The sequence below is a fragment of the Natator depressus genome, chromosome 6, assembly GCF_965152275.1.
Source record: "Natator depressus isolate rNatDep1 chromosome 6, rNatDep2.hap1, whole genome shotgun sequence".
NCBI lineage: Eukaryota > Metazoa > Chordata > Testudines > Cheloniidae > Natator > Natator depressus.
In genome coordinates, this window is record NC_134239.1 from 19,284,862 (window position 1) to 19,298,627 (window position 13,766).

General features: G+C 49.9%; 1 protein-coding gene across 1 annotated transcript in view; it reads right to left on the bottom strand.

Moving 5' to 3' along the window:
* Window positions 1-10,893: 10,893 nt before the first annotated feature.
* The window catches only part of ANO9 (anoctamin 9), a 28,061-nt gene continuing 25,188 nt past the window's right edge, over window positions 10,894-13,766 (bottom strand). Inside the window, exons 23-24 of the mRNA XM_074956894.1 lie at window positions 12,912-13,024; window positions 10,894-11,467 (exon numbers count right to left, since the gene is read on the bottom strand). Of these exons, the coding sequence (XP_074812995.1) occupies window positions 11,440-11,467; window positions 12,912-13,024 (141 nt within the window). The 3' untranslated portion in view covers window positions 10,894-11,439. The remainder of the gene's footprint in view (window positions 11,468-12,911; window positions 13,025-13,766) is intronic.

Consider the following 13,766-nt stretch of genomic DNA (forward strand, 5'->3'; position numbering starts at 1 on the left):
CCTTTTCTTTTTGCGAATACAGACTAACACGGCTGTTACTCTGAAACCTGTCAAAGGTTTTAAATCACACTTGTGCTCCTCATACTCTAGAGCAGAGGTTGGCAACCGATGGCACGTGAGCCAATTTTTAATGGCACGCTGCTGTCTGCCGGGGATGTGCCATTAAAAATCCTGTCCAGCCCGGCCCACCGCTCTCTCCTTGCAGGGCAGGCAAGCTTCCCCCTCCCCCCACCTCTTCCCCCAGCGTGCTGGGTTCCTGCCCCTCCTTCTCTCCCTCCCTGCAGCCGATCAGCTGGCTGCTCTTGCTACAGAGGGGAAAAGCGGAGCCGCAGCATGCTCGTGCTCTCTGCTCCGGGGACCTTGGAGAAGGGGGGTGGAATCAGGGCATATCCCCTCCAGCCCCCTGCCGTGAGACGCTAAGGGCAGGGGGCTGGGAGCACTCCCACAACCCCAGCCCACACCCTCAGCCCTCTGCCCTGACTCCTGCACCCCTCCACACCCCCCAGCCCTCCGCCCTCACCCCTGTACCCCACACACACCCTAGCCCTGTGCCCTGACCCCTGCACCCCCCCACAAGCCCAGCCCTGAGTCCAGAACCCCCCCCACATACCCCGCCCCCCGCCCTGACTCCTGCACCCTCCTCACACACCACCAGCCCCCTGACTCCTGCACCCCCCACATATACCCAGCTCCCCCACACCCCATGCACTGACTCTTACACCCACCACATCCCCACCACCCTGAGCACCAAACGGGAGCTCCTGCACACACACACACACCCACATTCCCACCTGCACCCCTTGCACCAAATGGGAGCTGCCCAGGTAAGCGCTCCACACCCAAACCTCCTGCCCCAACCCTGAGCCCCCTCCCTCATTCTAGCTCCTGGTCAGACCCTGCACCCCAACCCCCGGCCTGCTCCTTCACCCCCAGCCCTGTGCTCAGTGCACTCCCACCCTCATCTCAGTGCAGAGAGAGGAAGAGAATGTCTAGAACCAGGGAGAAGGTAGGTACCTACTCTATGTGGACAGGGCTGGGACCCCAGACTGGCAGCGGGGCCGGCAGCCAGGACCCTGGCTGGCAGGAGCCGGCGGATGGACCCCCAGACCGGCAGCGGGCTGAGACCTCAGAGCACTGCCGGTCTAGGGTCCCGGCCGCAGGCCCTGCTCAGCCCGCTGCCGGCCTAGGTGAATGGAACCCCAGGCTAACAGCGGGCTGAGTGGGCTGGTGGTGTAAGATAAGCATTTTAATTTAATTTTAAATGAAGCTTCTTAAACATTTTGAAAACCTTGTTTACATACGACAATAGTTTAGTTATATAATATATAGACTTACAGAGAGAGACCTTCTAAAAAATGTTAAAATGTATTATTGGCACACGAAACCTTAAAGTGAATAAATGAAGACTTGGCACTCCACTTCTAAAAGGTTGCCGACCCCTGCTCTAGAGCATCTGGGGATCTAAGTATGATGAAAACTAGAGAGCTCAGCTTCCCATATCCCCTATATCTGTTGCATGCTGCACTCAAGCCATGTCCCCTACCTGGCCAAACTCCTCCCTCCTTGACATGACCACTAGGCAGGAGGCTACAAGTGGCTAGCATAGAGTCCTTATGTCAGCTCTCATAGTTGTCAAGTGTTGTTCAGCTCCACTGCTTGGGGCAGGATGTATTGATCATAAGTTAGAGTCATATGCAAACTGTTTGTAAATATGCTAATTAGCTCATTACATTTCGTAAAATGTCACCTGTGGAACTGCATAAAACCTGGCAGCTACATATAGGGCTTGCCAATCGCCACAGTGTCCAAGCAGTGTATTTTTGTTGGTTTTGAATTAGCAAAAAATTGTAAAACAAGTTTTTACAAAAATCTGAGTTCACTGTGTCTCTTTAACCAGTATTTCTGTTTTTTAAAAACACAAATGAATCTCTGAAGAACGAAACACGGAGAAACTCAAGAGAGTAAATCTTAGGGAATTTCAGAGGCTAAAATATCTGGTGTGGCAGGAATGGGTGGTGAGTACACACTTAGCTTTTCAAAGGCTGGATTTTTAAAGAACTGCTCTTTGCTCCTCTAAAGCTCCCTGACAAACATTGCTTTTAGCAACACACAGCATTTAAAAATGGTGGGTGGCATCCTCATGCCTGATTGTGCACTTCGTCTGTATACGTGGTGGATTCACTCGCAAAGCTCACCATGTTGGCTAGCCACCAGGCAAACCCATTTTCTAAGAAACTTGACCACACTAGCCTGCCCTCCTGCAATTTAGCTGCATTTCAATTCTGCAGTTTCCTCACTGACCAATCCTCCTCAAAGCATTTTCATTTCCAATCTTTCATTTTATAGAAACTTACACTGAAATTCAATTTAAAAGAAACCAGTTTCCACATAAAATGTCAGCATGAAGCATTTAATACCAAGTGTATAGTAATACACTGACACTCTAGTTTCAATGGGTGATTTTTTTCCAGAGAATTTTTTAGTACTCTGTCAGTAACTTTTCCCCTTTAACAAAGAAAAATAATGAAACTTTTTTAAATCTTTCAATTTTTTTTCAAAGCAAAATATGAAAGGTGAACCTCAGTCCTTCCCATCTCGCTGTATAGCCTGTTCATTCTCCACTATAGAGCCACTTGCTCATAGCTTTCTATTTAAAATACTAATGCCAGGATATGAGCTCTCAGCTTCCACGATTAGAAATAAAACTAAGTTGAAAGAGTGGATGTCACTTTAGTCCTAGCTATTTCCAAGTTTGAGGGTATTCTGATCCAGGGTTTTGGCTCCACCCATTACAGAAACTATTGGATCCAGATGTGATGTCTGGATCCAAGTCCAAATTTTCCGAACACCTGGACCATTTGAAGGGTGAGTTTTGGATCAGGCTCATCTCTAATTACTATTTATACTTTTAATCACCAAACATTGCCAGGAACACCAGAGCTGCTCCAAACCACAGAACATAGATTGTGCCACCATCACCTTCTAGCATGCTATGCTCCACCTTGATCAGCTGCTAGTGGAGCATAGCATGTTGGGACCAGCATCGCAGGGTTGCCAAGCTGTAGCTCACGAAAGCTCATGCTCAAATAAATTGGTTAGTCTCTAAGGTGCCACAAGGACTCCTTTTCTTTTTGCGGATACAGACTAGCACGGCTGCTACTCTGAAAACTGGTCTCAGTATATCTGGATCTATCCCAATATTAATAAGGCATCCCTGCAGAGTGATTCCTTCCCAGGTTGAGGTGCCTACAAAATGCCATCAAAGGGGTGATGATCTAGTGCAAAGCAAGGACTTCCTAGTAGAAGGATCAAACGGACAGGGCAGCATGCTGTGGTAGGGAACACTGGGGGCTGGGGAAGGAACAGCAGCAGGGAATTCCATGGGTGGGTGTGGTGCTGGAAAATGGAAGGAGCAATGGAGAACTCCTTGGGTGGGCACAATGTTGGTAGAGGAGTGGGCAGGGATCCCCATGGAGCGGGCAGGGTATGAATGGCAAAAGGCAGTGAATCTGGGGGATGGGATCAGGCAAGGAAACCAGTGGGGAGAAGCAAGCAGGGAATCCTAGCCATTATGGGGCCCAGCAGAGCCCTCAGGCTGGCTGTGGGGTGGCACTGGCGGTGAGGGACCTGGGGTGGCTGCAGGTGGCGGGGGTGGGGAAGGGGGGTCTGTGGGGAGCTGGGCTGGCTGTGTGGGGTGTTAGGGGCCTGCGGCAGGAGGCTGGGCTGGCTGCGGCTGGCCTTTAGGAGCTCGGCTGGCTACAGATGACACTGGGGTGTCTGCAGGTGGCACGGGGGGGCTGTGGGGAGGTGGTCTGGCTGTGGCAGGGTGTTGGGGGGCTGATCTGGCTGTGGAGAGCATTGTGGGGCTGATCTGGCTGTGGGTGATATTGGGGTGGCTTGGGGGTGGGGGGGCTGGGCTGGCTGTGGGTGGCCTTGGGGAGCTGGGGGGCTGCAGATGACACTGGGGTGGCTGCAGGTGGCACGGGGCAGGCTGTGGTGAGCTGGATTGGCTGTGGTGGGGTGTTGGGGGCTGATCTGGCTGTGGGTGATATTGGGGGGCTGGGCTGAATGTGGGTGGCCTTGGGGAGCTGGGGGGCTGCAGATGACACTGAGATGGCTGCAGGTGGCATGGGGGGGCTGTGGGGAGCTGGGTTGGCTGTGGTGGGGTGTTGGGGGCTGATCTGGCTGGGGGTGATATTGGGGTGGCTTGGGGGTGGGGGGGCTGGGCTGGCTGTGGGTGGCCTTGGAGAGCTGAGGGGCTGCAGATGACGCTGGGGTGGCTGCAGGTGGCACAGGGGAGGCTGTGGGGAGCTGGGTTAGCTGTAATGGGGTGTTGGGGGCTGATCTGGCTGGGGTGATATTGGGGGGCTGGGCTGGCTGTGGGTGGCCTTGGGGAGCTGGGGGGCTGCAGATGACGCTGGGGTGGCTGCAGGTGGCACGGGGGGGGCTGTGGGGAGCTGGGTTAGCTGTGGTGGGATGTTGGGGGCTGATCTGGCTGGGGGTGATATTGGGGGGCTGGGCTGGCTGTGGGTGGCCTTGCGGGGCTGCAGGTGTCACTGGGGTCTGTGGGCAGCTGGGGTGACTAAGGGCTTGTCGGGGAGCTGCGCTGGCCGGGGACAGGGCCGTGTTCGGGGTGACTCCTACCTATCTCCGTCCAGGAGCCCCCACCCCGGGGGCAGCCTGTGCGGTGGGTGGGGGCGGGGAGGCTTCTTGGCACCTGCACCCAGGCACCGCCCAGTTGCCATGGGAACCCGCGCCCAGGGAGGCGGAGGGGCGGTTCCTCGCCTCCCAGCAGCCACCGCCCCGCGCGGGGCACTCTGGGGTGCTAGTCCCGCGGCAGCCCCAAGGCTGAGATTCCCAGGGGGAGAGGACTACAGCTCCCGGCATGCATCGGGCGGGGTTCAGCCGTGGCCCCGCCCAGACACCGCCCAGCCTATGGCGGAGGCCGCGCTCACCTGGCGGGGCGGGGCGGCAGGTGCCTGGCTGGGCTCAGCCTGCAGCAAGGGGGGCGGGGCCCTGGCGGAGGGGATTAGGGAGCCTGCCGGTGGGAGGAGCCTCATCCTAGGGAGCCTGCCGGTGGGAGGAGCCTCATCCACTGCACCCTAGGGGCTGCCTGTGACCGACGTCCGCCCCCCCTCCGCTCAGCCCTGGCACCCCCTGGCAGCAGGGCGGGTCAGGGGTCTCCGGCCTCGGTCCCAGAGGCCACGGGGATGGGCATGGTCTAAAAACCTAGCTACGTAGGACGGATGAGCCCCCGGGCTGCAGGAGCCAGGACTCGGGCCACTGAATTCAGGGGGTGCTGGAGCAGGACCCCCATTTTTTTGCTTAAAAAGATGCCCTTAAATAATGGTCGGCATCAGCCTTGCATTGTGTGGTGAGGAAAAACCATCAGCATTTAACTGTTTAGCGGTACCTGCCTGATTTAAATTGAGCCTCCCCGCTCCCAGGAGGCACTGATCTGCGCGGGGGGGGGGGGGGGGAATGAACATGGGAACCCAGCTGGGCTGAATTAAGGCAGGAAAGGAAGGGCCAGATGACAGGAGACACGGTTCTGAACCAGCATCCTGGGTCTGTGTAACTTTCTTTTCAGTGCTCCATGCTCCTGAGCATGATAACTAAACCCTTCCTGTGCGCAGAGACAATTCACTGCCAGAGTGAAAGCCTTGTCTTCCAGAATCAACCACTCTTATTGCGAAGTTGTCAGCACCGCAGAGAATATTAGAGGACACAAAGCAGCATGTGTCTCTGAGTTGATCCCTGCTGAATTGGATCAACTAAAATTCTAGCTGTGTTAGATGGGTTCTTTAATAGCTGCTGTATTCTCCCTGTCGCCTAATTAGGAGAGTGGAATTCAACCAGGAGGAGTTATTTCTATCCATAAGTGTGGAAAGGCAAAGAATGCGGGCAATTAATGTTAGATCCACCCCCTTCCCTTCCCACTCCAAATGATGGACTCCTCTAAAGAGCTTGGTGCCAGCATCTCACCCTGCATCACAATGTTCCTTAAAGGTGGGAATGAGATACTAAAGTCCTTTCCAGCAGCTTAGACTAATGAAAAGAAAAAAGCTTTTAGGGACAAATTTTGCTCTCCTATGCAATTCCACTGAAAGCCCCAAGGTTGCATGATGATGATAGGAGTGATATTCACTCATGTAAATCAGTAACTCTGTTGACTTCAGTAAAGCTACATTGATTTACAGCAGCTGAGAATCTGGCCCTGAGTAGAGTATGAACCTCAGGATCAGATACAGCCCTTGATTTGTACATGCAACTCCCAGTAACTACAATAAAAGCACCACTGTGGACTCAGAGCAATGTATTTTGAAGCTGTGCAAGCTCAGATAAGCCAGCTGTGCACTTGTTATGTACTTAGGAGTTGTTTCTATTTATTACCCTGCCTTGCCATTCTCACTGTTTCATGGCTTTTAGATGGAGAAGCCAAACCAGAAGCTGTGATCGCTGAGACAGTGCAGTAAATAACTTTTTATTTTTATTGTTGGGTATGACCTGCAGCTGTACCAGGTTGGGCTGTGGGTTTGTCAGATTTTACAAGTTAAACAGGCTTAGGCTGATCTTTACATTAAAGGGATACCTCCAAGGAAAACCCAGCATGGCAAAAAGTGGTGGTGATAACTCTCTGCATATTACTCTTCTCTCTCACTCAGTACTGATTTGTGGCCAGTGTGCTGTTAGAGGTGCCATCTCTAAAGAGACAGGAGTCTGACTAATTGCATCCTCCTGCTCAGATTCTCTCTGCCATCTCAATTTGCTACTCGATTCTTCCTTACTTTCTGTGCTAAGCTTGTAGCATTATTGTGTACAGCTCACAGTGTTGCAATTCAGAGGTGGCTGCATTTCAGTGATGCATGAAGGATTGACTGTGTGAAGGTGCTTTAGGATGAAAGTTGCTATATAAATGTGAGGTTAGTATTCATAGCCAACATAATGCATTTTATGGTATTAAGCCAATTCAGTAAAACTACTTACAATAGCTTTCACCAATGCCAGAAAGAGCATTTCAACGCTCTGGGCAAAATGTGTTAGGGATCCCTTTCAAATCCAAAAATATCACTACAGTAGGATCTAGTGTGCAAGCGTACATAAAAAAAGCAGTTGCAACAGCCCTAATATGGGCACAGTTATATTGATATAAAAGTGTTTCATACAGAGAAAACTTGTTCCCTTTCCCATATGGAAAAAGCCATACCGATATAAGCACCTTTTAGCACTGGATTGTACTGTTCTAACTATTTCAGATTTAAAAACAAACAACCCTCATTGAAATAATTATTGGTACAAAACCTGTGCGTAAATCAGGCTTACGTCACAAGTGCTTTGAAAATGTTACCCTAATAAGTTTGTAAATGCCTAGCACAATGTATGTATTTTCCACCCCATACTGTATCATCTGAGCCCTTCCCAGACACTAACACACATATTTTCACAACTCCCCTAAGTAGTATGGGAAGTATTATCCCCATTTTACAGATGGGTAAACTGACACCAGGATTAAAGGCTGAGCTTTCCAAAGTTGGCTAAGAGATTTGGACACCGCACCTCCAAATGCCTGGGGCAGCTTTGAAAATCTCTGCTGAAGTGACTCATCCCCAGTCATACAGGAAGTTTGTGTCAAAGCTGGAAACTGACCCAGATGGCCTGCATCCCATGCCAATACCTTAATGACTAACAACTCTAACAAGTTCACGGTCCTGCCCTCAAGCCAATATTTAAAATGGCCTTCACATTTCAATTCTTTACCATCCAAATCCAGCCCAACTCTTTGCTGAATAAACTGAAGCAACATCTTTTAAAAACAAAAAGTTTATTGTATAAAACTGCCTTTATTAAAAAAATTACAATATCAGTGCACAATATTTCAAGCAACCATTACTGAGCATTTTAAAATATGGACAACATACCTGGCATCCAAAATAAGGGAGGACAGGAAAATATTTTAAATGCCACATCAGCCTGGCGATGGTTGCATTAATGACCTGATTCAGCATGGCACACAAGCACATGTGTAACTTTAAGCATGTGACTAGTCCACTGAAGTCGAATGGGGGGGCCCTGGAGTGGCCACATTGGACTTCAGTGGACTAGTCACATGCTTAAAGTTACACACGTGCCTGCATGCTAGGCTGAATCAGGGCTTGATTCCCCTGCCGTGTTTCACAATCTAGTCACTTATATGTGAATAACGAATGTAGAACCTAGCATTAGCACAAGGCTGACAAATCAAAAATTCACAAATCAGGATCTTAGAAAAGCTAAGAGTTTTTTGCCTGCAAGATTCATTCAGTCACTGTGCTCAGGCCATATACTTTCTGGCATAGATTAAATACATACTTTTTTAGAGCTGATATTGAACAAGGAAAACAGGAATGACGACAGCAAGAATCAACGTCTGGAACGTCCTGTCTCCGAGTGCTTTGTTGCTCAGCCTTAATGTGGTAGGGCTGGTAGTGGATTTGCATTTAATTGGCTTGATTTAAGAAAACTAGAAAATCCTTAAACTACACATTGAAGACTTGTCTAAATACAGAATTTGCACCAATAATGGCATCCCAGCAGAAAAGTCTCATAGTAAAGACAGGTCACACATTGCTAGAGGTCTATCTTTTGTCCCTCGTTTTCTTGTAGTGGCTTTTCAGTGCTTTGCTCATGCTGTGGCATTGAATAGGGTCCTACTGTGACCCTTTGGGGCCATCTCTTTAGAGATGTCTTCATAGACTGCGTTATTCTGGTGATTTTTTTTTTTTTTTTAAAGTGCTGCCTGCACCCTTGCATCTCCCCAGATGGCAAGGCAATCAAAGATCTCCGCAGGTTTCCATGCTGCTGCATAAGGCATTAGATAGCAGTAATAGCACCGCTGGAAGGCTTGAGGGCTGTACTCCAAGAACAAATGGACTGTTCCTGGCCTCCTGCCAGCATTTGAACAGGGAGGGGACATCTGGGCAACATGACCCCAGAGCAGTGGAGGGCACACAGGTAAACAGACAGGCTGGTCCTGGCAAAGTACAGTCGGATAGAAGCTGGCATACTGCCAACCTAGTGTGAAATGAGGCGTGCGTGAATGTCAACGTTAGTCTGCACTACCTCAATATGCAAGGAACTTTCAAAGTGGATTGGAGAATAAGTATTTCTGGGCCAGTTAGTCCACTTGGAAGAACTGCAGCATGTGTGGGCAGAGAAGGTCATTTGAGTGCTCACTAGCTAACGTTAATGTGATTTTAAACCCCCGCATGTGGACAAGCCCTATATATGAATTAAACCAATTTAGCTAAACCACTGAAACTTTGTTGCAGGAGTTTAAGTCTGTCTCACTTAGGTTTAGCTTGGCCCCGTTAAAAGGCCCCGATCCTATAATAGGCTCCAAGTCAGTGGACCCCAGCTTTCCCTGGCACTTAGTGTGAAGGGATCTTCCCACACAGGATTCACTGCAGTACTGGGATCTACCTGTGCATTTGCAGATTTAGGAATTTTCCACTGGGCGTGTTCCAACTGAGCTTTAGCTCTGTGACTCTGACACTAACATTTTTCCAACCTAGCTGTCAGTCCTCACTGAAGGCTGACAAGGGCCCCGATCCACAAAGGTACCTAAGCATTGTAATGCCTAGCTCTCAGGCAGCCTGCCACCTCGTGGAATCATCACCCTAAGCTAGGTGCTCAGGCTCCCCATACAAGGGCATGGGGAGAGTTAGGTGCCCATGGAAGGGATCTTCTGAAGCCAGCCAGCTTAGCGGGGAGTGGCCTAAACTAGCCAGGAGTGAAGTGCCAACAAGTGCAGGGTTTAAGAGAGGGAGCCACCCTACCCCATTACTGTCCAGTGGTTAGGGTACTTGCTTGGGATGTAGGAGATTTAGGGTAAGGCCCTGCTCTGCACCCTTACCCATAGGAGGAACTACTGTGATCCAGTGGCGTAGCTAGTGGGGGAGCGGGGCAGTGGCCGCTCCCGCACTGAGCACAAGTGGCGCCTTGTCAAATTTTCCCGCTGCAACGCTTTTACTCACCCGGCGGCGCTCTGGGTCATTGGCGGTACTCCAGGGGCGGGACCTTCAGTGCCGCCAAAGACACCCGGAGCGAGTGAGGGCCCGCCCCCGGAGCGCTGCTGAGTGAGTAAAAGCGCCACAGCTGGTGGCCCCTTTTTTTTTTTTAGATCACTCCCCCTGGCTAGGCGGCTGCTGTGATCATTTTAGTAAAAGAGAGAAGAGCAGCTTTCTGGGTGATGGAGGTGTACTGGAGCACTGAGGGTCTCCAATGGAAGGAGGAGGACTGGCGAGACATATGAAATACAAAGCGGATAGAGAAAGTAAGCAATCTACTCCACAGCCCAGCCAGTGAGCCCAGTTTAATGACAAGTGAAGGATTAAAATGAACTACTGAAGATAAAGCCAGGTTGCCTGCCGTAGATTAGCCTGACTCAATGAAATGCTAACACAGGATCTCTGAAAGGATCCAAGGGCTGGTTTACATTGGCCAGCAATTGGTGTCGCTCGCTGCGCCAGAGCAAATCCCACATACAGCTAAGAAGAGCCTCACTCTGCTTCAGTGGAACTAACTGCTGTTTGAAACTGAGGTGAGCTCCACCCTTGCCAAACACAGTATTTCCTTGTGTGTACTTGGAGTTTGCAGTGGGTAGTCACCAAGTAATGGAATGAGGGCAAATTCTCAATGTAGACAAGGCCTCAAAGTGCTTTAGATATTAATTATTTAAGCTGCACAGTATCCAGGTGAGGTAGATAGGTGTCTGCCCCATTACATCAACTGAGGCACCTAAGAGGTTAATTTGCACAAGGTCACACATCAATACAGTAAGAACCAGGGATCAGCAGTCAGGAATCTGGTCTCTCGAGATCAATTCCATCTAATCAAGAAATAGGTCTTAGACATAGGATAGGAAGGAGAGTCAGCTGGGACAGAGACTGTCCCTCCAAACTGGGGACAATGTTGGTACAGCAGACAGGGTAACCCCCATAGACTTGGGCCTTGTATGGTATTTCCTCTTAGCAATGTGGGAGGTGGGTGCAGGGGTAAAATCGTGTCTGCCCCTGATGGTGAAAAAGCATGACAAATTCAGCAAAAAAATCTAGCCCTTTTTAGGCTTCTTTGAAAAATTGGACAAAGTGTTATGTTTGGCCAACACTGCAAAGGTTTCCGCCCAGCTCTGAGACATCTTTGAAATGCAGCATTTCTTAAAGATACCCTCTTCTTCCCTGCCACAGTGAGATTCTAAAGGATCTGCTCATGCAAGTTTACCATTGCATTCTTTCCCACACAGTTAAGAGGCAAAGTCCAAAACAACAGGAGAGAATGAACTGCAGTTGCAAGGTTTGTGGGAGGTGCCTGTATAGTGCCTCCAAAGCCCACAGCACTGTCCTGCTGGATACTGGGTCTGCAGTCTCTGCTTCTGCCCCCTACCGTGTGTGCAGTGACTTGCTACACTTCTGTAGGGCGATCCATTATGCTGGAAGATACAGAAACAATCCAGGTTGTTCCAGTGACACCAGCAGAGTTACTGAACAGAACAATCAAAATTGAGATGAGTAAGAACCAGTGAGAAAGGCTGGTCGAAAATATTCTAGCAAAGCTATTTTACTGTGGCAAGCAGGGTTTCAATTAAAAGGCTTTTTGTGGAAAGAGTCTGCTATTCTCAGCAAATTTAGATTATATTGGAAAAAACCCCAAACTGCGGAAAGCTAACATATTTTGATTTGGATATACCATCACAGTGTCTCCTGGAACTTGTAGTTCTGTTCCCCCATGTCCGCATTCTCCTCTGCAGGCTGGGTTTCCTAGCTGGGCTACATCTCCCATAATGCAACAGGATCTGGGACTCCCATGACTTACCACTTCCCTTTGTTAATAGAGGGAGACTGTGGTGCTCCATGTGAAATACAGTCCAACCGGCAAAGGAGAATGGCAGCATGACGCATCTGAACTACAGCTCCCATTGGCATTACAGCAGCATTTCTTCAGTTTTCAGCTGATATATTTAAATTTTGACTTTTCACCAAAAAAAAGTCAAGATTTTTCCATGGAAAGTTGAGAAATTTTCATTTCTGTGGAAGTTTTCTGGAGGGGGAAGTCCCCTCCCCAAAATCCCAAATTTTCTGACCATCTTTAGTTTTGAGTCATCTAATCCAGGGGTTCTCAAGCTGTGGTCTATGGATTAGTAAAGGGCTGTGGAGCCCTCCCTCATGCTCTGCAGAATGAGGAATGTGGCTAGCCAAGCATGGGGGGATTGGGAGGGCAGGCGGATCCCTCAGAGGTGCACTCTCTCTCTTGTATGAGGCCGTTTCCAGAATGAAAAAACTGGAGAATCACTGGGCTAATCCAGCCTCCAGGGGCCAAGGATGGATTGCACCTTCTATTCCCCAGTCTAGTTTTAAGTGAAACCCAGGATAGTGCTTCCACTGCTTCCTTTGGGAGGCTAACCAATGCTTGCAGGACTCTCTTCTAAGAGGTCAGATGCCACCAGCCTCCATCTCACACCTCCTCTACTGAACAGGCAGGTTAGATGTCAGGAGGTTGACCTGTGGTAGAATTGGTAGTTAAGACCCTAGGATGCCTAGGCTTTGCCAGTGGAGTAAAGAGGACACTTGGCCAACACAGACCATTTATCATCCCTTAAACTGATTCCAGCCTAGGCAGAATGTAAGCTGTTGTCAAGCCCCACCAGAGACCATTCTGTTCCACCTTTCTGCTCTGCCCACTCCTATTCAGAGTAGCCCTTTGAGTGGAGCGGTGGTTGAGGGAGAGCAGCTACTATTAATGGAATCTGTGCAGAGGAGTTGCAGTGACTAACCCCAAGGTTACACAGCCAATCAGGACAAGAAGCCAGGTCTCCTGCTTTAGATCACACTGCCTTCCAGGACCCTTCACAGCTATTCCTAGGACAATACACCAACCTGAGTTCTCTCTGTAGATTTTCATATTTTTTCTTCAGGTGCTTATTCTTAACCGATTGGGGGATGTCGGGTACATACCAGGCTGCAATCAACTTGATGCACAGAGCCACGTGCTGAAATGAGCAAGCAGAGCCCACCATGCAGTCAGAACCCGTTCACAGGGGAGACAAGCTGTGATCAGTGACCCAGCAATGATTAGCAAGGACTAATAGCTCCACGGCTATGCTCAACTGCTACATTGGCATATACCAAGTACGCAAGCCAATCCAGTACCCAATCCAACTCCCATTGACTTCAGTGGGAGTTCGATTGGAGTCAAAATACACAAAACACACACAGTGCTGCATCCAGGGATGATTTATGGGGTAATGCCTCCCATTAGGGCCCCAAATACAGGCTACTACGGGACCCCCCAAAACATCAACCCCCCCCCTCATTCCAGTCCTGGGAAACCTGGGCCAGAGAGGGTGGCAGATCAAGCCATGAGGACCCACAGTCCCTGGTTTCTCTTAGCTTTATGTCTGACTCTGGCTGCACCCCACACTCCCTTTTGAAATGCCAGCTTTGCAATGGTACCACTGCCAGCGCAGCTGACTTGAAGCTGCCCTAATTTGCTCCAGCCAAGGGCAGTGGCTGTTTTTCCTGCTAGGCAATGCCATGTCCTGGTGACTAAAGGGCAACTGGCAAGCGAGCAAGGGACTAACAGCAGGAGTGAGTGATTGTCAGCAGGGGCACAGGGGTAGGGGAGAGGGAAAGCGATTGTTGGACTAGATCGATAACTGGTATATTTCTGATATAGGAAGTTTAAGAAAAGTGACTCCACAGCAGACCCCAGAATTTGGCCTGACCATTAGA